General features: G+C 38.7%; 2 protein-coding genes across 2 annotated transcripts in view; both read left to right on the top strand.

Moving 5' to 3' along the window:
- Positions 1 to 22,133, top strand: part of LOC139706480 (DNA polymerase nu-like) — a 63,166-nt gene extending 41,033 nt beyond the window's left edge. The window contains exons 4-8 of the mRNA XM_071614765.1: positions 1,692 to 1,873; positions 9,462 to 9,574; positions 18,732 to 18,889; positions 21,545 to 21,613; positions 22,119 to 22,133. Of these exons, the coding sequence (XP_071470866.1) occupies positions 1,692 to 1,873; positions 9,462 to 9,574; positions 18,732 to 18,889; positions 21,545 to 21,613; positions 22,119 to 22,133 (537 nt within the window). The remainder of the gene's footprint in view (positions 1 to 1,691; positions 1,874 to 9,461; positions 9,575 to 18,731; positions 18,890 to 21,544; positions 21,614 to 22,118) is intronic.
- A 641-nt stretch (positions 22,134 to 22,774) lies between these two features.
- Positions 22,775 to 25,037, top strand: part of LOC114097292 (DNA polymerase nu) — a 118,130-nt gene continuing 115,867 nt past the window's right edge. Inside the window, exons 1-3 of the mRNA XM_027941184.2 lie at positions 22,775 to 22,831; positions 23,416 to 23,480; positions 24,816 to 24,899. Coding sequence (XP_027796985.2) covers positions 23,418 to 23,480; positions 24,816 to 24,899 — 147 coding nt within the window. The 5' untranslated portion in view covers positions 22,775 to 22,831; positions 23,416 to 23,417. The remainder of the gene's footprint in view (positions 22,832 to 23,415; positions 23,481 to 24,815; positions 24,900 to 25,037) is intronic.

The following is a 25,037-nucleotide window of genomic DNA, read 5'->3' as shown; positions in this document are numbered from 1 at the left end:
TTTTGCAGTGCTGGGGATGGAACCGAGGGTTGCTCTACCACTTTATTTTTTATTTTGATACCGGGTCTGGCTAAGTTGCCCAGAGTGCTACCATGTCCAGCTAGCCTTTCATTTTTGTTTTTAGTTTTTACTTTTTTTGTAGTTATAGATGGACAGGATGCCTTTATTTTTATGCAGTGCTGAGGACTGAACCCAGTGCTTCACACATGCTAGGCAAGTGCTCTGCCACTAAGCCCCAGCCCCAGCCCCCGCCCTAGCCTTTGAAAGACATTTTGCTGGATAAAGAATGTCAATCACATTTTTTTCTTTCAGTAGTTTAACAATTTACTCCACTGTCTTCTAACTTGCTTTATTTCACACAAGAAATTCACTGTCATCCTTATCCTTGTTTCTGTTTAAGGTGTCCTTCCCTCACCTGCCTCATCAGCTTCTTTCACCATAAATTACTTTGTTACTAAACCAGTCAGGGTCACTCCAGGTGAATTTAGGGAATAAATAAAGACACAGAACCAGAAAGTAACTTATCTTTGGGTTCAGCGATGGCTCCTCAGCTGCAGCTCCCACAAGGGGGCAAGACAGGCAAGAAAGAGAACAAGGAGCATTTGCTAAACCCTTTTATTGGGGAAAAGCCATTCAAATGAGGCAAGGGGTAGGATTATAAAGGAACAGGTGAGTGGAATTCAACCCCCGCCAGCGACACCTACACCTGGAGCCACACGCCTTGCTATCCAAGCTGGGGTAACACCAAAGTTACTTGAGACCTGGCACTATCCTGACTGAAGGCAATAATTGGTCAGTGCCCCAGGGCATCAGGACTTGAAGGTCTACATCCAGGGCAGCTCCTGACAATACTTTCTTTATCATTGATTTTAAAGAATTTGATTATGATACACTTTCTTGGAGTAGTTTTTTTCATGTTTTTTTACTTGATGTTTATTGATCTTCCTGGTTATATAGATTCACATGGGGAGAATTAACATACTTGAGTTTTCTAATCCTTGAGTATGGTCATTTAGGTCTCTGATTTCTTTCATCATCTCAGATATTTTTCACCATAAAGAAATTTTGTAGTTTTCAGCGTGTAGATCCTGTATATGTTTTGTTATTTTTACCTGTTTTTCATAATTATTATAAATGGTAGTTTCAGAAGATTTTTCATTTCATATAGTTAATTACGAGTGTATAGAAATACATTTGAGGTTTTATTATTTTTTGATTTTATGTCCTGCAACTTTGCCAAATTCACATATTAGTTTCAGGATTTAAAAAGATTCCTTTGGGGGCTGGGGATATAGCTCAGTTGGTAGAATGCTTGCCTCATGCGCACAAGGCCCTGGGTTCAATCCCCAGCACCATACACACATATACACAAAAATAGATTCCTCTGGATTTTGTACACAGATTTTCATGTCATCTATAAATAGGAACTGTGTAATACCTTCTGATCTGTATGTCTTCTGTTCTTTTCCCTACCATATTGCACTGGCTAAGACTTTCATGATAATGTGGAATAGGATGGAGGCCATATTTGGAGAACAAGATTATGTTTGGGCTTTTGGCCAAAAAACTGCTTATTTATAAGTCCCATTTTAGGTCTTTTTCTCTCTGCTTAATTATAAAATAATATATCTTGCTTGTAGTTGTGTTGTCTATGTTTAATTTTGAAATTTTATTTTATTGTGTATCTACAGGCTCAAACTTCCTCTGTTAAAGGAATTGTGATGTTACTAAAGAGTCAAGTGGACAACCTAGAGACTTTAGCCTGTGGTGCTCTTGAGGTGGGCTTTATGTCCCAGGGTCAGTGTATCTACATACACATAGAGCTTTCCTCTCTCTGGGGCCAAGAACAAGAAGCATATCATCTGTTTGCCAGGTAAAAAGTCTGCACTCATTATCTTTTCTTTTCTTCTTCTTTTTTTTTTTAATAAAAAAACCCCTTTTTACCATTTTTTATTGAATTTTAAAAATTGATTTGTTTTAAAAGTGGAATTCATTGTGATATGTTCATAATGTTTAAATCCCACTTACATGCCTGCTTTTTCCTAATGTAGTATCTTAAGCTCTGATTTTAATTAAATTTTTAGAAGTTTTGTGTGAATACATGAAAATAAAATGGGCCTAAATGACAGAAGCCTCTTAAAACACTGTCCTCCTCCCCCATGTCTTGTGGAAAGGAGGGTCCATCTTTCTATGGAAGCTTGCTTGAGGAATTGGGGAGAAAAGTCCAAATGTGAAAACCCACTGCCTCTGCAAGGGCCCCAGATAATTTTCCGCAACATTCTTGTTCTCACTCACAGCATTAGAAAATGAGTTATTACTGACTGCAAACAGTAAGTTGTCCTCAATTCTACCAAGGATAGTACTATTTTCAAAGCTCCATGACTGAAAATATGGTTTGGACTGAAAATATCATAACTTTTCATCAAGATATTTTTTTAAAAATTCTTTTTCTCTGTTTAATTGTTTCCTTAATGGTACATGGACACTTATACATATTCATATTTGTTTTTTCTCATTTCTAGTTTTTAAAAAAATATCTTTATTTATTTATTTTTTATGTGGTGCTGAGGATTGAACCCAGTGCCTTACTCATGTGAGGCAGGAGCTCTACCACTGAGCCCCAGCCTCATTTCTAGCATTAAAAAAAAATATTGTCTCGATGTCAATGGATCTTTATTTACTTATATGCAGTGCTGAGAATTGAACCCAGTGCCTCACACATGCTAGGCAAGTGCTCTACCACTGCACCATAGCCCCAACCCTCATTTCTAGCATTTTTGAAGCCAGTTATTTTTCATGGATTGGTTTTTTGTGAACTAGGATGTTTGATTTGTATACTTTCAGTTTTGTTTTGTATTCTTTTATTTTTAAAAATATTTAATTTATATGTGTATATTTTTCTCCTGCCTGTTTCCCTTGATTCTCTCTTTTCTTCTGCGATCAGCCAATTTCTATTGTTCTTTCACTCTTCCTTTATTTTTTATTTCTTCCCTCCTCCTTCATAATCATCACATCCTATATCACTTCTGTTCTCTCCCTGTTCACCACTTGAAATTGTAAACCCTTTTGCAAACTTGCCGTAGGCGATGACCGATCATATCATTTCTGTTTATTGTGATAATTAACATTGTAGATGTCATAGTAGGAGCTATTTGGTTTAATGCTGTATATTATTTGCATTGGCTGTTGTTATTATTTGTCTCTCCTTAAACAGTGAAGTGCTGGAAACCATCAGGGACATTATAAGTCCACAGGGTAAAAACTCTACTGCCTCAGATCCATACTGTTAGATGGATAGACACACAAACAACATTAAAAAATGAGAAAACAAATTTCCCCAAACAAGCCAAGATATCTGAATAACAAAATCCATCAACAACACAGGGGAAGAAATATCAGAGAACGCGTTTAGAATGTACATAGTTAAACTGATCTGTGAAATAAAGGATGGTATAAGAAATGAAATAAGAGAGAAAATACAGGAAATGAATAAGAGAGAAAATACAGGAAATGAAAGATCACTTCAATAAAGAGATTCTGAAAAAAAAGCAGAATTCCTCAAAATGAAGGAAACAGTAAACCAAATTAAAAATTCAATAGAAAGCATCACCAACAGAGTAGACCACTTGGAAGGCAGAATCTCTGACAATGAAGACAAAATATATAATCTTGAAAATAGAGTTGACCATGGAGAAAAAAATGTTAAGAAACCATGACTAGAACTTCCAAGAACTATAGGATAACATGAAAAGACAAAATTGAAGATTTATTGAGATAGATGAAGGTGCAGAGACAAAAACTAAAGGAATGCACAATCTTTTCAATGAAATAATATCAGAAAATTTCCCATACCTAAAGAATGAAATGGAAAATCAAATACAAGAGGCTTACAGGACCCCAAATGTACAAAATTACAACAGATCCACACCAAGGCACATTATAATGAAAATGCCTAACATACAGAATAAGGATAGAATTTTAAAGGCCATGAGAATAATATCAGATTATGTATAGAGGGAAACCAATTTGGATCTCAGCTGATTTCTCAACCCAGACCTTTAAAACTAGGAGGTCTTGGAATAACATATACCAAGCTCTGAAAGAAGATATATGCTGATCAAGAATCCTACATCTGGCAAAATTAGGCTTCAGAATTGAAGATGAAATAAAAACCTTCCATGATAAACAAAAGTTAAAAGAATTTGCAACTAGAAAGCCTGCACTTCAGAATATTCTCAACAAAATATTCCATGAAGCTTAAACGAAAATAAAAAGTGAAAATGAGCAAAGGGAGGAAGTACACTAAAGGGATATTCAATCAAAGGAGAAACTAATTCAAATTAAAAACTAGAAATAAACCCAAATGACCAGAAATACAAATAATATCTCAATAACTTTGAACATTAATGACCTAAACTTATCAATCAAAAGATACAGGCTAGCAGATTGGATTAAAAAACAAGACCCACAATATGCTCTCTCCAAGAGACTCATCTCATAGGCAAAGACATCCACAGACTGAAGGTGAAAGGATGGGAAAAAAACATATCACTCACACAGACTGCATAAACAAGCAGGGGTTTTTATCCTCAGATAAAGTGGACTTTAAGCCAAAGTTAATTAGAAGGGACAAAGAAGTCCATTTCATAGTGCTTAAGGGAATTAAATATCAACAAGACATAATAATAGTAAATATTTATGTTCCAAACAATGGAGCATTTATGTACATCAAAAAAGCCCTTCTTGATTTCAAGAATCAAATAGACCACAACATAATAATACTGGGTACTTTAACATCCCTTGTCACTGCTGGATAGATCCACTAAACAAAAACTAAATAAAGAGGCTATAGAAATAAAAAAATACAATTGATAATTTAGACTTAACAGACATATATAGAATATTTCATCCATCAATGATTGAATACACTTTCTTCTCAGCAGCACATGGATCCTTCTCTAATATGACCATGTTATGTAAGCTATCATGTATGTTGGCATATAATTATAATATTACCTTAATATGTTTTAGCATTTATAGGGTTATTTTGATAAACTCCCCTTTCATTGATATTAATTTCTGTGTTCTTGCTTTTTTTCTTGATTAGACTTGTTTGATTTTTATCAACTTTTAACTGTATTATTTTTTCTTTATTTCATATATGTCTGTTCCTAGTCTTATTTTTTCCTTCCTACTACATAATTTGAAAATAATTTGTATTTCTAGCTTCTTTCTGATACAAGGACTTTAAGTTATAAATGTTTATTTGAGTACTGTTTCATTCCAGAGATTCTGATATTTTAAGCTTTTATTATTACTTAGTTCAAAGCATTTTTTATATACTTTTCTTGTGTCTTCCTTGACATCTAAGATATTTATAAGTGTGCCATTTAATTTTGAAATAGTTGACATGTAGGGGTGGGGTTCTGTATATCTTAAGATTGATTTCTAATGTAATAAATCATTCAGGAAACACAGCCTGCATGATTTTAAATTTAAAAAAAAAGTAATAGAAATGTTTTTTATATTGATTCTATTGGTTACTTACATGTCAAAACTGATCAAATGGCAAATATGTGTATTTTATTGTACTTCAATTTTACCTCAATAAAGCTATGAAAAAAAAATTAAAAGAAAAAGATCACAATCCTGAAGAGTAATTGATGGCTCTGAAGGAAGACAGGGTAGGCACAGTCTTCCTCATCTTACCCAGGCTAATGGAGCTCTTAGTGGTTTTTTTAAAAAAAAATGTCTCCCAAGAAATCCTTAGCTCTCTTTTTATATATTTTTCTTTTAAAAGAGCAAGTAGGTAAGTGTAGTCTATGGAGAATAGAGCCCTAATATGTGGACAGCCTTTTCTGAATTCCAGATTTATGTATCCTATGTCAATGTGGACATCTGTTAGTCATTTCAGACTAAGGTGTCCTGAGCACTCATCTTCCTTTGAAACTGTCCACTGCAGCCTGGTTGTCTTGGTCAGTGTTAGTAGTAGCCTTCTTTGAGCTCAGGCTTGTTGTTATCTTTGACTTCTGTTTTTTTCCATGAACCCTATCCAAGTTCTTAGCAAATCCTGTTGACTTTACCTTGAAGATGTGGCTAGACTCTCCCCTACCTTTACCATTGCTGCTGCCATACCTCAGGCCACTGAGCTGCAGAAAGAGCTTCCACATGTACTCCTACTCCACCTGCCCTTCTGCTTGTTTTCAGATCATCTCCCAGAGGGACATAGGAAAACAGAAATTACATCATGCCATTGCCCCTCAAAACCCTGTAACTACTCCTGCTGTCTCTGAAGCAAGGTGAAAGTTCCTAGGACCCTATCCCACTGCCAGTCTTCATATTGTACCCTTCTGCAGCCCTCACCTCTTCTCCCTCCTTGCTCTTCAGTGAAGTCCAGCCTCTACCCACGGCTTCAGTTTCCTCCTTATTACAGCATTCTTCCAGATATCTGCATGGGTTGCTGCCTCATTTCTTTAGGTTTTTACAAACAAACAAAATAAATTTTGAAAATGCAAAAGTAGAGAGTAGCATACACATCCACATATATCAACACCTTCAGATTTTTGCACACTTCTTTCATCTCTCTTCTAGAGGTGGCTGAAGGGCTGGAATTAAAGAAAATATGACACATCTTTCACTCTCATGTGTCTCAGGGGACAGCTCTAAAAAATGGCCTTTTTTTCTGCATAGTCACAATACAATTTTCAAACTTATATTTAATGTCCAATCCAAATTTCAGTTACCTGATTGTCTCAAAAAATGTCCTTTTGTGGTTGATTTATTTGAATTAGGAACCCAGCAACACCAACATATAACAAACATTTGGTGATCATATCTTTTCTCATCTCCTAATTTAATCCATCTTGTAGAATCCATCTTGTTGTTATCTTTGACTTCTGTTGTTTCCGTGAATCCTATCCAAGTTCTTATCAAATCCTGTTGACTCTACCTTGAAGATGTGGCTAGACTCTTGTAGAAGGTCTCATGTCCTGAATTTATCTGTTTATTTCATTATGGGATTCTTTTTTTTAATATTTATTTTTTAGTTGTAGGTGGACAATATATCTTTATATTTTGTTTTTATGTAGTGCTGAGGATCAAACCCAGTGCCTCATGTGTGCTAAGCGAGCGCTCTACCACTGAGCCACAACCACAAGCCATTCATTGTGGGATTCTTTAACTTGTTCTTCTTTCCCTGTATTTACTGTAAACTGAAGTTTGGTTTTTAAGGCTTCATTATTCAGGTCCAAATTATTTCTAACTCTATCACTTTTTCCACACTCATTAACTAAAATTTTCTGTAAAAAGCTTTCCTTCATCAATTAGGCTTTTGGTTCACCCTATCCTCATGTCTTCACTGACTACCTTGATAAACAGTACCTCACCGAGCACCATGCACATCCCTTTTATGTTTCCCTGGAATACCCCACATCATTATGCATATCACATTTATTTAGTTTACTATATATCCACTCCTAAATTCTCTGAGAGCAGGAATTTTTGGTTTGGTGTACTTTTATATACCCACAGCTAAGAACAGTGCCACAGAACAGGTGCCTAATATTTATTTATTAAATAAGTGAGTGTTGAGGCTTCATTTTTATAAGTTCCAGAATAATTAGGAATATTACCTCAATTACCATAAAATTGGAAGTAATAATTCCAATTCTATATAACATCCTTGGGATTCAAAATTAATTTAAATAAATCATTTTTAATTAATCCATATAAATTACTTTTTGCCAAAAGCATATTTAATAACATTAAATACCGATACAAGGTCTTTTTACTCATGATCTTTCACCTTTACACTATCACTATTTGTTAGGTCTTATTAATTCTGCTTTATAGAAGAGGAAATTTTCAATCTTGGAATTTTCTCCTTTTTAGACCCAAATCTAGATTTCCTATTTTTATTTTTATGGCACACTGAGCTACCTCCCCAGCCTCTACCTCTTCTTTTATTATAGCTTTTTATTTTGCAAATGTGACATAATTGACTTAAGCAACTGACTCATAGAATACTTTCTGCTTTAGCCATTGTATCTTATGGGACACACTTTTATTATTGTCTCTTCAAAACAGACATCATTCAGCCTGAGTGTCTCCCTATTGGGAAGTCAGTGTGGCAGTTAAATCACCAATTCGAGGCCCTCTGCATTTCAGAATGAAGACATTTACAGAGGCAGGGGCTCCAAGTACCCTTTCTTCTCCTTGTATTTTTCCACTCCTTCCTTCCCCTCTGTCCCCCACAGTTTGCCCTCCCTGGTCCATCCAAGCCAAGACCAGAGTCCTTGCTACTGGCCTCCCTGTTCAAGGAAACCAAGGTGAAATCACACAATATGGAAAGCCTGAAACTGTCTGCAGATCAAGACCAGCAAAGCCTAACTGCACACTCACTTAGTTGTGGAGCTCATTGTGTCCTAGTTTGTTTCTTTCTTGGTCCTATACAAAGCACCTCGTTAGTGTATTCATAAGCCTTTACTATGACAGGGGATTTATGGTTTGGTGTCTTGGAGTTTGGAGTCTGGTCTTAGATCCAAGTGTTGCCACTTCTCAATTATAACTTCTCTGAGCTTAAGTTTCCTCACCTGTAAAGTGGATAGAGTGTCTCCCTGATAGGATCATTTTGAAGTTTCATCACGTCAAGCTTGTGTATTATAATGTGGTATCTGGCATATGGTAGGCAATCAATAAATGTAACTATTATGAATCCTATATTCAAGGAGCTCATGAGATAAGGGGACGGCATGTGGACAGGAGCACAGGAGGAACAGAGAGAGGACCTGCTTCCTCCTGAACACAGCTCTGGAACAGGTTGCAAAAGCTGTGGGAAGAGAACTGCAGTTAGGAACCAGCAAGTATGGTGACCCAGAGGAATGGGCACTCTTGGTGATGACAGAATGGTGGGATGTGAGGAGAGGGCTCTGGGAGGGCAGAGCAGGCCAGGGAGTCACCTTGGGGCTGGTAAGAAGGGTATGGTCTGTGTAATAATTCAGGAGTTACTCTGTAGGCCTGGATACTGGGGGCTCTTCCTTGGTATAAGGTCTTGGGCACTTGCTTATTCTCTGTGTCTCAGTTTCTCCATTTGTAAAATGCAAATGTTTTTTTATTTTTCTTTCCTTCTGTACCAGGGATTGAACCTAAGTGCACTGAGCTGCATCCAAGACCTTTTTATTTTTTTTATTTTGAGACAGGGTTTTGCTAAGTTGCTTCGGGCCTCACTGATTGCTGAGGCTGCCTTTGAACTTACAGTCCTGCCTCAGACTCCTGGGTGCTGGGATTATAGGCACACACCACCACACCCAGCAAATGCAGATGTTTACCTCACAAGATTCTTTAGCTAATCAATGTGTATCTGCACTATAAATGATAGCTATTGGTAAAGTAATAACAATATTTTCCCAACATCAAAAGTTTAGAATTAATGCCTAAATCAGTGAATTCTTTATATCTTCTAGAAACGTGCTGTTCCAAACCCTGAAATGTAAATGCCCTGTTATTTGTTTCAACGCTAAGGACTTTGTTAGAATAGTGCTGCAGTTTTTTGGTGATGATGGCAGTTGGAAGCATGGTAAGTTATGGTTCTGGTAGTCTCTAAAAATCGACTTCCAACAATGGCTTTCCCCAGGGTGGGAGGGTGGTGGAGCCCACCATGCCATACAGCACAAGGCACATTCACACAGACGGAGATGTGCCACCTCACCTGCCTAAGTGTGAGGACGCACTTTCCTGTCATGTATGTAGGTTCTACTTGAATTTTTACCAGTGCACATTTCTTTGGTAATTTAAAATAGGCAGAGTTAACATGCAGCATCATATGAATGGGCATTGTTACCACAAATGGCTTATAACTTTCTAAGAATTAAACTACGATTCAGAGTAAGTAACATCAAAACAGTGTAGGACACATTTAGAATAGTAGATTGTTTTATAACCTTCCTAAACTAGGTACATAAGTAAGTGATAAAACAGATGCAAAAATAGTCATTGTAGAATCTAGCTGGTGGATACATGAGTGTACACTGCACTTTTTTTTTCAAATTGTCCACGTGTTTGGAAATATTCATAATAAAATATCGGAAAAAACTTTTTATTGTAGAAAACTTCTAACATGCACATGATACCTATCACACTGTTTCAACAATCATCAACTCAGTCTTTTTCCTTCTTGACACCGTATACTCTTCCTGATATTTTATACCAAACCACAAACATGTGTAATTCATCTCTTAATATTTTTTTCAGTTGTAAGACTTAAATGTGGAGATTCCAAGTTTAAAGTGATGCCATGACCCACTCTGGTTGTCAGTGATCTGTTCATATACAGGCTCTCCAACAGTGTTTGAACTTGCACACTTGCCCTGTGTTATGGTTTGGACGTGAGGTGTCCCCCAAGGCTCCTGTTAAGGCAGGAATGTTCAGAGCTGATGCAACTAGACTGTGAGAGCTGTAACTAATCAGCCATGCAGTGAGAATGGGCTGACTGGGTGCTAACTATAGGCAGGTGGGGTGTGGATGGAGGGGTGGGCACTGGGGTTGGTCCTGGGAGATGCATCTTCCTTGTGGCCTCCTCCTTCCTCTCTGCTTCCTAACCCACTGTGAGCTGAGCAGCTTTCCTTCCCCCATGAAGTGATGCCTCACCTGGGCCCAGAGCAATGGAGTTGGCCGTCTGTGACTGAGACCTCTGAAACCATGAGCCAGCCCCAATAAACCTTCCCTCCTCTACGTGGTTCTCCTTGGGTATTTTGGTCACAGTGAGGTAAAGCTGACTGAAACACCCTGTAACTACTCATACTCGCTTGTTTTTCTTTTATGGTAATATCAGGAACTATTGGTTATCATTGTCTAGGTTCCTTAATTGCAACTTGGTGAGATCCAAGTGGATAACTTCTGTAAGGAGAAATCTTCCTTATCATCTATTTGGTTACCCTAAGTGTATTTCATATGGAAAAGCCAGGATAAAAACTTACCCTTTCCCTTTGTTTACCTTCAAAATGGTGAATTGGTCCATAGAATCAGTAAAAAGTGATACTTAAGGCTTTTTAATTGTATCATGGTTATCATATAGATTTTTTAATTGCTTGTTACATATACTTTTATTTGATTTTTATATTAATTATCATTTTAATTGTACCTATTTATGGAGTGCCATATTATAATGTGATATAGGTATAAAATGTGACTGATCAAATCAGACTAGTTAGCATTTCTATCTACTTTAACATTTTCTTAAATTTTTAGTAACATGTTACAATTGTACATATTTTGAACTAGAGTGGTATTTCAATACCCATATACAATATATACTAATTGAATTAGGGTAATTAAGGTTTCCATCTCATTATTACATTGCCTTTGGAGTCTTCAAGCTCCCCTCTACTAGCTCTTCATAAAGTATGATATTGTGAATTGTAGTTACCCTACTATGCTGTAGAAACCTGGAGATTATTATTTCTTCCTGCATTTTGGTATCTGTTTTCCACCCTTCCTCTGTCCATCCTCCTTCCCATCCTTTCAGCCTTTAGTAGTTATCTATTCCTGTTCTACATTAAGATCAACATTTTTTTTAGCATCCACATATGAGAGAGGACATACAATGCTTGCTTTTTTTGTATCTGATTTACTTCACTTAACATAGTGTCCTTCATTTCAATCCATTATGTGGCAAAGGATAGGATACCATTATTTTTCATAGCTGAATAATATTCTGTTGTGTACATATACTACCTTTTCTTTATCTCTTCATCTGTTGATGGGCACCTATATTGATGTGTTAGTCATTGTGAATAGTGTTGCAGCGAACACGGATGTGCAAGTGTCTCAAGTGTCTTTGGTATGCTGGTATAATTTCCTCTAGATATAATTTTCTCTAGATATGCACCCAAAAGCAGGATATCTAAATCAGATGGTAGGTCTGTTTTTAGTTTTCTGAGGAACCTCCACCCTGTTCTCCATAATGGCTGTACCAGTTTACATTCTCACCAACAGTGTGTGAGAATTCCCTTTTTTCCGCATGCTTAACCAGCATTTATTTGAACATGTGTGATGTGTTTTGTTCTGTTGCATACAATCCTTGATGAGTTAGAAAGTGACTCTTTGTGACACAAACCTCATGGTTTATTGGATGGCAAGGATGTTCCGGTTTTTTTCTGTGCATTTCCTGCCCTAGATTTGGGTTTACAGTCTCTTCAAGGAGCATTGTAACTTCAGTGGAGACAGCTTTGAAGTCCAGAATTTTGTCATGGCTATGTTCATTACTATTAGGTTGTTCTCTTTTTATAGGTTGGGATTCTAAGTATAAAATATATCGTGAATTCATACTAATATGAATAAATCAAATTCAAGATGACAAGGTTTTTACTTAAACTCATTGACCTTAAATTTATGTCTCCCTTTGAGTATCCTAAAGACTCCTTCATACTTGGAGGTTCAAGTTTGGCTGGGTGCAAATGGTTTGCATCTTCTTTCCTTGTCACCTTATTTCTTTCTAAATATGATGATTTTTTATATTTTGCATATTTTTCTGGAAATGTGATGAAAAACTGATTTTTTTCCTAATTAGTGACTTGTTCTGTTTAGATTTTTGTTTTCTTTAAAATCTTGTTGTTTTACTGGAATGTTTTGATATTGGTTGTTATTGGTCAGTTTTCTAAAGTATATACGTACCTTTAAAAAAACCCTTTTAAAATAGCTTTTTGGTTTAACTTTTTTTTTAAAGCAGCTTTCTTGAGATATAATTCACCACAAAACCCACTATTCTAAAGTGTACGATTCAGTGGTTTGAGGGCAATCACAGTTGTGTATCTATTACCACTATATAATTTCAGAATGTTTTCATCTCTTCATAAAGAAACCCTATACCCATTCATTAGCAATCACTCCCTTCTTTTAACTCTGGCAATCACTGATCTGATTTTTGTTCTTTGTGGATCTACATATTGTAAGTGTTTTATATGACTGCAGTTGTTCAGTTTGTGGCCTTTTGTAACTGGCTTCTTTCACTTAGTAAAATTATTGTCATTGTTTTGACATGAAATCTCTGCTGTATTACCAAGGCTGGACTCCAACTCCTAGGCTCAGTTGATTCTTCTGACTCAGCCTCCCAAGTAGCTGGTATTTTAGGTACATGCCACCATCCCTGGCTAGCAAATTTTTTTTTAAAAATTGTTTTAATTAGTTACACATGACAGTACAATGACCTTGACATATCATACATTTGAATCAGGTGGGATATAATATCTCATTTTTCTGAGTATATAGGTTGCAGAATCACATTGGTCATGCAGTCACATATATACACACAGTAATAATAATGTCTGTTTCATTCTACTATCCTTCCTATCTCCCCAACACCCACCCCCCATCGCTTCTCTCTACCTAATCTAGGGTAACGCTATTCTTTTTTTTCCCCCTCACATCTTTATACATGTATTTTGTATAACAGTGAGGGTCTCCTTCCACCATCCATGCAATTCCCTTTCTCCCTCCCTTTCCCTCCCACCCCTCTTCCCTATGTACAGGTAATCTTCTTCCTATGCTCTTCCTCTCTTCCCTGTTTTGAGTCACCCCCCTTATATCAGAGAAGACATTCTGCATTTGTTTTTTTTTTTTTTTTTGGGGATTGGCTAACTTTACTTAGCATAATCTGCTTTAATGCCATCCATTTCCCTGCAAATACCATGATCTTATTATTTTTTTGTGCTGAGTAATATTCCATTGTGTATATATGCCACATTTTTTTTTTTTTTTTTAGCAAAAATGTTTTTAAGGTTAATCCATGTGTAAATGCTTCACTTATTTTTATGGCTGAATAACATTCACATATTTTATTTATCCATTCATCGGTTGATGAACAGTTGGATTGTTTCCATATCGGGGCTATTATGATTAATGCTGGATGAATATTAGAATGCAGGTTTTTGTGTGGACATGTATTTCCAATTTTCTTTGATATTCATGTAGAAGTAGACTTGCTGGGTCATATGGTGAGTGTATACGTAACTTTTTGAGAACTCCCAGTCTGGTGCCCCAGGTGGCCACACCACTTTATAATCCTACCAGCAGGTTACAGAGTTCTAAATTCTCCACATCCTTGCCGGTACTGTTATGCCAGATTCGTGGGACCCCAATAGACCTCCAGGAGCTGAATCCGATGCAGTCACACAAGAGTCTTTATTGCAAGCTTGAGCCTGGACTCACAACCGTTCCTGACACAGCGGTCCCAGGGAGTGAGTCCCCGTCCTTTGTTCAGTGAGATTTTATAGGTTTTGGGGGGATACTCTATGCGTCACAACATCACACAGCAAATCATTCCATACCGTGGGAAAATCAAACAACAACTCTTAGCATTGATTAGCACATTTACTGGCAGGAACAAGTTGGGTAGGGGTGATTGGATAGTACAATAGGGGGATTCCTTTGAACTGATTGGTTTAGGCCATGAGGGGTTTAGTGCTAAACTACATGGTTTCCCAACATGTTATCAACCACCATAATCTACTGGGGGGTCATCTGACATCTCAGGTATTTTCCCTGTCTCATGCTGATTGGAGGTTGCTAGGGGGTTGCTATGGGTCCTCACCTAGTCTAACTGAGTCAGGGACACCTGGTGCCACAGACCTCTCCTGTTATTTACTGACAAACAACTCAGCAGGGTGGGTATATGCTTAGGAGTGCTCTGTGGGTTTTTCCAAGGACAAGGGTCACACCCCCTTCCTTAGGACAGGCCTTGAGGTAGAAGCTGCTGTTATTTATTTATTTTTAAAAATGGAGTCACATTAGTTTCTCAGTACTTGTTATTATCTTTTACATTTTTTCATCCCCATGGGTGTGACGTGATATTTCCTGTAGTTTTGGTTTATATTTCTGTGATGGCCAGTGCTGTTGGACATCTCTTCATGTGCTTATTAGTCATTTGTATGTATTCTTTATAGAGATGTCTGTTCAAATATTTTGCCCATTTTTAATTTGGGTTGCCTTTGTATTGCTTAGTTATAAGGAATTACTTATACGTTCTAATACAAGCCCCTTGAAGTTACATGATTTGCAAATATTTTCTCCCAACCTGTGAGCTGTTTTTTCACTTTCTTGATGGTGTTCTTTGAAGCACGGTTCTTATTGTAAAGATGTCCAATGTATCCGTTTTCTTGTGTCACTTGTGTTTTTTATATCAGATCTAAGTAACAGTTGTTTAGTCTACAGTCTCAAATATTAATTCTTAATGTTTTTTATTTTCCTGAGAGCTTTGTAGTTCCAGCTCTTACACTTAAGTCTATGATCCACTTTGAGTTAATTTTTGCTACAGAAGAAGTGGAGGGTCTGTGTTAGTTTCCTAGGGATGCAGTTACACATTACTACTAACGGGGTCTTTAAAACAAGTGCTCTCTCACAGACCCAAGGCCAGGTGCCTGAAATCAAGATGTTGTCAGGGATGGTCACTTTTTTTTTTTTTTTTAAAGACAGGGTCTCACTAAGTTGCTGAGGATGACCTGGAACTTGTGATCTTCCTGCCTCATCCTTTGCAGCCACTGGGATTACAGGTGTGGTCACCTTGCCTGGCAAGGGCTGGTTCTTTCTAGAATCTCTGAAGGAGAATCTATTCCATGACTCTCTCAGCTTCTGGTGGTGATTGGCAAGCGTGGGTGTGCCTGATCTGTAGTACATCACTTCACTCTCTGCATTCATCTTCTAGGCTTGTCCCTCTGTGTGTGTCTTTGTGGCTTCTCCTTGTCCCTTTCTTGTAAGGATGCCCATCATTGGATTCAGCTTTTACCCAATCCAAGGTAGTCTCCTCTCAAGATTCTTACCATAATTACATGCAAAGAACTCTATTGCAAATAAGATCACATTCTAAGGTCCCAGGTAGACATATATTTTGGGGGCCACAATTTAATCCTTTACAGAGCCCATCTTCATTCTTTTCTTTTTAAATATTTTTATTAGTTGTTGATGGACATTTATTTATTTATTTTTATGTGGTGCTGAGAATCGAACCCAGTGCCTCACACATGCAAGGCAAGCCCTCTACCACTGAGCCACAACCTCAGCTCCCCATCTTCATTCTTAATACCTCTTTAGATTTATTTCTGGATTCTCAATTCTGCTGCACTGGTCTCTAAGTCTATCCTGTGCCCTTACCACACTGTCCTGAATATATATTCTTTAGTGTGTTGCTTAAAGTTACTTGAATTACAAAGTTTATGCAGTATTAATTTGTTTTTTGAATCCCTATTCCATATGTTGAATCTTCTTGTCTAGCTCTCATATTTGTCACTTTGTCATATTTATTTATCACTACTTATCTAGAATTCATTTCTTTTTTTTTTGATTTTTAAAAATTTTTTAGCCATAGATGGACATAATACTTTTATTTTATTTGTTTATTTATATGTGGTGCTGAGGATCGAACCCAGTGCCCCACACATGGGAGGTAAGCACTCTGCCACTGAGCCACAACCCCAGTCTCTTCATTTCTTTTATTCTTTAAAATTTCCTCTTTTTCATTTTATTTTTTTAAAGGAATTTATCTATTATCTTAATTGCCTTTGTGCCTTGCCAGTTTAGTTTTTATTCTTGAAGTGTTTTTCATTTTATTTTTCTTTCCTGGGTTCTGTCATTCATTTGCATAATTTTTCTTAAGTCATCCAATTTCAGTGTTTCTAGTTCTGATTTTTTTATAGCTTCTATCATTTTCTTAATTTTTCATAGCTTATTTCAAATCTTCTTATTGGTGTCTCTTTTTCAACTATTGGCATTTCTTCCCACAATAGGAATTTGCCCTTATAGGGCTTGGTTTGCCAGTTGCAGGAGCTTACAGGGACCAGCTTCCAGAGTGTGCAGGTGCTGTCAGACCCTAAAGGTTTTTCAAAAGTGTCTCTGTGTAAGAACTGTTAATTATGGAATATTAGAGTTTTAAAAAGGCAAGTAGAATGGAATAGTGCCATGGGGCCAGCCAGTGTTATCAGACAGTGTTGTCTGAAGCCTGCATTGCTGACTTGGGGGCAAAGAGCCAGAATGATTGCTGACTTTGATCCAGCATTCCAACTCTGCCAATCATGAGAACATCATGACACTGTCTGCTTTGGTATATATAAACCTCTTAGACTAGTGTAATTTAAAGTTACTGGAAAATATATAATATGTAATGTGATCTGATCTAGACTGTAGTTTCATCTAAAGGTAAACTGTGTTCTTTTTGTTTAATGGGCTTTATTCTGTTCTATGGAATAGAATACATATTCCCCAAACTCCTTATTTTAGTAAGTAATATTTAAGTATCTTAAAGAGTAATAATTTTAGGTTATAAATTCCCCTTCATGCCTAAAACACTCTGGTACCAAAACTTATCTATTTAGCAATACACACAAACACACACATGCACACACATATTTACACACACTCCCACACACCATATATATTGGGGTGAGAGTAGTAGGAATTGAATTTAGGGGTGCTTAGCCACTGAACCACATCCCCAATTCTTTTTAATATTTATTTTTTAGTTGGACACAATATCATCTTTATTTTATTTATTTATTTGTATGTGGTGCTGAGGATCAAACCCAGGGCCTTGCACATGCTAGGCAAGCACTCTACTGCTGAGCCACAACCCCAGCCCCCAATTCTTTTTTTTTTCTTTAATTTTTCATTTTGAGACAGGATCTTGCCAGATTGTTTAGGGTCTCACTAAGTTGCTGAGGCTGGCCTAGAACTTGCGATCCTCCTGTCTCCCAAGTTGCTGGGATTATGGGCATGTGTCACTATGCCTGGCTTAGAAAACATCTTGATATATGTCCCACAGATATTTACAGTAATCTTCTAAACTAAATTCTTCTTCAAACTAAATTTTCTTGAAAAAACTCATTGTGTTTTCCTACTGTTGTTATTCAATTAAAAGATATTTGGTGCAGTACTGTTTTTAAAATGGTAGCCATATTAAGGATTAATCTTTATCAATCACTGTAAAAGTCTTATCCTATTTTATTTTTTTCCTCTTTAGAATTGAGTCAAACCATATTAATCTATGTTGGTTTTTTGTTGTTTTTTATTTTGATTTTAGAGTACTTTAATCAGTTATAATTTTTCCTATTCATTTTTGTCCCAGGGCCAGTGTTCTTTCCACAGCATCATGATACATGCAGTACCCCCATTGTCTTATGGGATTTTTTCACACCAGAGAATGCCAGTCTCTGCCTGGCACAGTGATGAGGATCCCATGTGTGCTCAGGCAGTTCCTACTCTGCTTCCTTAACTTGGGAGCCTAGGTTCCTGGCATCATGATGCAGGGTCATAAATGACCTGTGGAGATGTGAGAGGCGGAGGGAGGGGAGGGTGTGGAAGAGCAGACGGTTGCCTGCTCAAAAGTGATCAAAAAGCCTGAGTTGCCTCAGGATGAGGGAAGGGAGAGGAGAGTTGGGAGAAGGAGGTAAGGGTGGGCCCGAGTTCTGACTTCAGTCTCTTATAACATTATTAAGAAATCCAAATTCCAAGTGAGCTTGGAGTCCCCACCCCTTCTTAGCTGTTTGGGATTCACTTCTTTAGTTTAACAACCATGGAGACCACCTTCTCATAGGGTTGAGATGGTCGAGGAACATCAGAGTCACATCATGAGTACTTGGATCTGTGATTTGAGAGAATGGTAATAGTATTACCCTAAGCATCTTGCCAAGGTAGGAAAAGCAATCAATATTTATTTTTCTAGGAGGATTAACTGCCATTTTCCTCTTCAGTTGCTGATTTTGTAGGCCTTGATCCCAGAATTGCCGCATGGCTCATAGATCCCAGTGATGGCACACCTTCTTTTGAGGACTTAGTAGCAAAACACCTTGAAAAGTCCTTTTCAGTCAAAGTGAGCAGCACATGTGGCAATTCCTCAAGTAATATTAAGGTGAGTCATTGTGTGTGTGTGTGTGTGGTGTGGGGAATTGAACCCAGAGTCTTATGCATGCAAGGCAAGCTCTCTACCAACTGAGCTGTATCCCCAGCCCTGAGGTAAGTCATTTTAAGATGAAGTTTTACCCATCTTAATACAATCCTGATATTTTTCTAGAAATAATTTCCTATTTTACAGTCAATAAATAGTAAACCAACATTCATTTTACTTATTCTTCACTGCTTTTTTTTTTTTTTACGGTGCTAGAGTTTGAACCCAGGGGCCCTCCACCACTGAGCTACATCCTTAGTCGCGTGGGTTTTTTTGTTTTGTTTTGTTTTGAGACAGGGTCTCACTAAGTTTCTGAGGCTGGCCTCGAACTTGTGATCCTCCTGCCTCATCTTCCCAAGTCATTGGGAATCACAGGAATGTGCCACCATGCCTGACCCTGCACTTATACTTTTGATCTTGGTATTTCTGGTGGAGGATAATGAATAAGGACTCAAGAGTTCCATCTTTTTGTCGTATGTGTTCCTGGGAAATCCTATGTGCAGTGTGATAATTCTGAATGGATTCTCTGGTGTCAAATTGTTGCCTGTTCTGTGAGCAGAGAGCTGCTCATTTATAAATACTTAGTGCCAGTGATGTAGCCTCTGTGACTGAGCTCCTGGGATGGCCACCTCAGTCTGCCTGGGCCCTCTCCTGCTAGAGATGCTCTGGCCTTTAGGAGCCACTGTCTGGAGAAGCAGAACCTTGGAGGAGATGATGGGGAGCAGCATGGCCACAGTTGGGACCATTCTGTTCAGGTTGCACAGTAGAAGTGCTACAGATGAGCACACAGAGGGTTAAAGGAGCCTCTGCATTGGGACACTGCCCTTCATGCTCATGGCCATCATATGTAAGGGGAGAGTCTGTGTCCCATGAGGCAGGGCTGTAAATAACAGGTACGTGCCCTCCCTTAATTTAAAAAGAGGCTTATCAGATGGTCATGGGGTAGCCCACAGAATCAGGCCTTGCAAGAATAGGGACCCTGGGACAGAGGCTAGTGGACATGGTGCCAAAGCCAAGATCCATAGTTTTAGCTTTTGGAGAATATCTCGTTTCCCTCACTGGTCCAGATGTCCACGCCCAGCAAGGGAGGCAGGGTCCTGTGACTATCCAGACTCCTACTGTGAGGCAGGGAAACTCTCCCAAATAGAAGCTGAGATACTATTGTTGAAGGAAGGAGTTATTTACCCAAGTATTATCAGTCCTAGTTTATAGATGTAGAAACTGAGGCACATAAAAGCTAATGTATACTCACCTTGCCCAAGGTTAAGATGAGGCCATTGTTGAGTTTGGGTTTCCAATTTTAAGTCTAGTTTCTTTATACATGCCCACATCTGAGTCAGTGATGAAAGTCAAGGAATGAAAGTCAGTTCTAGAGAGCGTGTATCCTCCTTGCCAAGAAGAATGGGTGCCCCTGTGTAAGCTGGTGCAACTGTGAAGCAGTACTGTCAAGCCAGGCCAGGATCTTCTCTGCCTGCTCCTGCTGAGACCTCATTCCCTCACTCCAGGGAGTCAAGAGGCAGTTTTGGATGCAGTCCATTTATGTCCTATTGGCTAGATGTGTCTCTAGGAGAGCCATGCAGCATGTAAGGGCAGGAGACGGAAGCTGGGTTTTAATCTGTGAATCTGCCACTGTGCTTCTCTGAAGAGGTTTGAATTGCTGGGAATGGAAGGTAGCTTAGGTAGAGGGAGCGGCGTCGTGATGGCAAAGCCATCTTCTGGAGAAGAAGGGCAGATTGAGGAGAAAAGGGGAGAGCTCTTGAAGCCAGTCACATGCGGGGCTCTCACACAGCTGTACTGTGCCACAGAGCTAGCCCATCCTGGACTATTAAAAGGAGTCACTTGGTCGCTTTGGAATTGAGAAAGCTCTTGCAGGCAGCCATGTGGAATTCTGTCAGGTGGCAGCCACAGGCTTTGCATAGAGGTGATCCTAGGCATATCCTCTGATGAGTAGTTTATGGGAGAAAATGACTGGAGAGCCCTCCAGGGCATGTGCAGCCACTGACCCACTGAGTGCTTACTCTAATCTGAGGCCATTAGCAGCAAACAGCCTGAGCAGCCTAGAGTCTGGGAGCCACTGGGAAGAGTGGGGTGTTGAGCAGGGGGTCCTTGGGCTATATGGGAGGGAGACTTCAACTGAGTGTCATAGAGGCTGCAGTGCATCCCATCTCCCCTTTCTGTCTCCCAGGGCCTCTGCAGATGTCCATCCTAGGGTGAGAATGGTCAAGCAAATGTGAAATATGGCAGCCACTGTGTGGGTGCGGGGTAGTAGAGCTGAGAGACAGTGGGGTCCCAGAGGCCAGGTCTGTGCTTTCCTTCTTTAATCACTGCTCTGGGTATTTAGTTTCTTAATGATTCTATTTTTGTATCTATAAAATGAGGGAAACCCTGGGCTGGGAAAGTGTCTGGCTACTCATGGATCGTGCTAGCACAGTGCTTTATGTAGACTGAATCTTGTCTACCTGAGGTCACTGGTGAGGCCACCATATACATGATGTAACATCTGCAGTTGAGAGCCTCCTGAGATGTCCTAGGAACATTTTTGTGAGTCATATCAGTTCCCAGGTTGTGATAAGCATTGCAGCCAAGTTTGTCTAAAGTTTAACTTTTGTTCTTTTAAAGAATAAGAACATATATATGAACTTGAATACACTCTACAGACTTACGATGGACCTGTGCTCCAAGTTGAAGGCAAGACATTTTATTATGTGTTCTGGTTGTACAAGAGTTGTCTGTCCACTTGCACCCATACTTGCAAGGTGCTATCACTGTGTCTTGAACATGAAGGAAGTGAAACATTTGTTCTAAGACCAAATTAATCTGTGCCTCACTCAGAAAAGAAAAGATCAGAATAATAAAATCTGAAGTTTTAAAATAATTTAGCGTGTTTCAAAGCCTCCCCTTTAACTGGGCTGTTTCTGATGCTGTGGTTAACATGAAAGCTAAATGCTTTGGTTGGTGGTGAAATGGGCACAGCTTTCCTCAATCAGTCTTATTGGGAAGCTATGGCCATGGAAGGGACAATTGAGAAGAGCTGAAGGAAGAGACAGTGTCCTGAGGCAAGGGCATGGTGAAGGGGGCAGCAAGATGGAGAAACCTCTAGGGACAGGCAGTGGCCAGGACTTTTCTTCTACTGGGATCCAGGTTGAACTGTTTCTTTTCCCTTCTGTCCTGCCCTTCTGCTTGGCTCTAACAGGGGAAACTCACCTGAGCACAGAGAGGGAGCCTGGTGATGTGACCTGGCAAGACTGGCCCTACCTTGTGACCCAGGGCAAGGCAGAGAATGGGTCTGGAGGGATAGGCAGAGAAATGGGCAGGGGAGGAGGAGAGCTAGAAAATAAGACCCAGGACTTCTTGATGGTAGCAAGAAAGAATAGAAACAAACTCCAAGGAAGAGCCCAGGAGGTGATGTCAGTGGGGAGGATGTCATACTCTGAGTACATGGAATGAGGGCTCCAGTGCCATTTGACACACTCCCCGACTAGGGGCAGTGAAGTCTAGGTGAACTGATGGAAATTCAGGAAGCCTGTCCTGAAACTAAAATTAAAATTAAAGGCTAACTGTTTACAGATACTTAAATCAATCTTTAAAATGAGAAAATAAAGAAAACTGGAATGGGGCATAGCCTATTTGCCATTTGTGACTGTCTCTACCAGGTCTTGATGATAAAGTAGAATATATAATGGAAGTAGGAGTTTATTAGGAAAAATAGGGGAAAGGAATAGATGTTGGGGAAGAAACCCACCTAGATAGGAGTTGTCTTCATTCTAGTTCAAAAAAGTCAAGTAGCTTTTCAACAAAATGCTGATGTGAATGTAACTTAAAGTAGCCTTATTATTACTTCATAGGTTCATGGTTTATGGCAACTATTTTGTACTCTGGAAATTCCTCTGATTCCAATTTTGGCAGGTAAGTTGCCACGAAGACAAAGTATAGTCATTTTTGTAGAGAATTCTACATTGTTTGGAAATGAGTGTTCTCTCTTTAGCTTATTTAGGAATAAATACTATATCTCATGGGCCCTGAAGAGGGGTTGTGCTGCACCACCTCTTAGACTAGAAGGACTCGATGATTTTGACATTCAGTTCTTTCTGGCCAGAAGGAGGAGGTCTCATGAGATATCTTAACTGCTATCCTTGTCTCTCATGTTTGCTTAGTGTCCTGTGCCCTTCCTGGCTTGGCCTGTGCAGGGCCTTCTTCTGTCTTAGACTGCCAGGTCCTTCTTGGCCCACAGGAGAGCAGAGTCTCCTTGGCCAAGTCAACTTTCCAACCAGAGTGTGTGAAGGGCCAGGCTGGGGCTGGCCAGTGCAGGGCCCATGCTCATGCCCACCTTGAAGCCAGCACTGTGGATGTTCCTGACGGACCCTCTGCAGAGGTTGGCCAGCAGCAGGTGCTGTCATTGTGGTCTTCATGAGGAGTAAGACTGTCACCTTTACTGAAAGGGATTTGTTACTGCAATGTGGACATGATCTGACTTGGAGTTTGAATTACAGTGATGGAAAACCACAAGATTCAGGTGAACAAGGAAGAAATGGAGAGGACATCCACACTTCTTGGGGTAAGTTATTATTTCAGACTCTGCCCTTGTCATTTTTCTCCAGTTTGGTAAGTGATTCCCAGTGGCAGGTTTTAGTAATTTCCACTCTTTTTTCTTTCCTTGCTAGTGCTAGATTGATGGTAATGCTGTTCTTTCTCTTCTCAAACTCCTAGAGGGAAGGATCAAGCATTGAAGGATTAAACCCCATGGCATCTTTGTGTGTGTGTGTGTGTGTGTGTGTAGGTTGGGTGGGGCAGCACTGTATTTAATGCATATTTGGGGAATTACTTTAACTGATCCTCAGGATCCTCCAAAGTTAAGTTTTTCTTGTAAGATTGTTGCCCCCTAGCGTTTGGTGAAGGAATTTTTGTTTGTTTGTTTTTTAATAAAAATATAGAAAGATACTTAAGTTGCATGAAAAAATACATAAAGATGTTTCACCTAAATTTCCTTAAAGGAAACTCTGGTATAACCATCACCTGGGTCAAGTCTGGGATGCCCAGAACTCTGTGCACTTCCCTGCCAGAAATCCTTGCTGCTAGCCTTTGTAGTCATTTCACATTGTTTTTCTTTATTGTTTTCCCACTTTAATGCCTAAGAAATATAGTGTGACTAGTTTGGACTGTAAGTAAATTAGTAGTTTATATTCAGCCTTCTGTTTCTTGACCTCACCTCGTCACTCTGTGTTGCCCAGTGCTGTGGACTCCTGAGACTGGTGTCTGCCAAACTCTGAGATCCATACATTTCTTATTTAGGAGTTAAAAGGGAGGTTTATTCTGAATTTATGAGCATTATTTTATATTGATTGTTTGAAAAGTGTGTCAGTTGTTCGTATTCCCCCACAAATGATAACACATAAGTTTGGTTTTGTTTTCCTAATTGCTAATAAGGTTTAGCACTTTTCTATCATCATTGGCTATTATAATTTTCTTTTTTTATAAAGGATCTGCTCAAGTCTTTCACTCATTTGTATTTCTTTTCTTATTGATTCATAGGGCATCTTGAAATATTCTGGATACGAGCCTGTTACTTATATATTCTGTCTTGTTTCATAGGATGCTGGATCCCTTTCTAGCCCTAATATTACTATAAAATACTTTCTTTCCCTCTCTTATTTTGTTATATTATTATTTTTGAATCTTTCATTTGTTCCCCTCAGTTTATGGGAGGGTGATTGCATAAGCCTAGAATTCCACCAAGAGTCGGAAGATGCATTTTTAATCTGCAGTTTAGTAAATTACAGAGTGCTTTTTATTCTATTAAGAGCTTCTGTTGGGAATTATTTGATTAACAAACTAAATAATTTTAAATTGTGAAAACTGTGAATATTATTAATTGTGCTTATCACATTTTCAGGCTCGTCTCAAGGAACTGGAGCAGCAAGCCCATTTTATTGCAGGAGAACGGTTTCTTATAATGAGTAATAATCAACTTCGAGAAGTAATGCTAAATTTTGATTCTTTCAAAAATAGTTTCTTTTTTTGAGGTGGGCAGGGGGAAGTACCAGGGATTGAACTCAGGCACTCAACCACTGAGCCACATCCCCAGCCCTATTTTGTATTTTACTTAGAGACAGGT

This window comes from Marmota flaviventris, chromosome 7 (assembly GCF_047511675.1).
Source record: "Marmota flaviventris isolate mMarFla1 chromosome 7, mMarFla1.hap1, whole genome shotgun sequence".
Lineage (NCBI taxonomy): Eukaryota > Metazoa > Chordata > Mammalia > Rodentia > Sciuridae > Marmota > Marmota flaviventris.
Note: the sequence above shows the minus strand (reverse complement) of the source record. Positions and strands in the feature narration are given on the sequence as shown.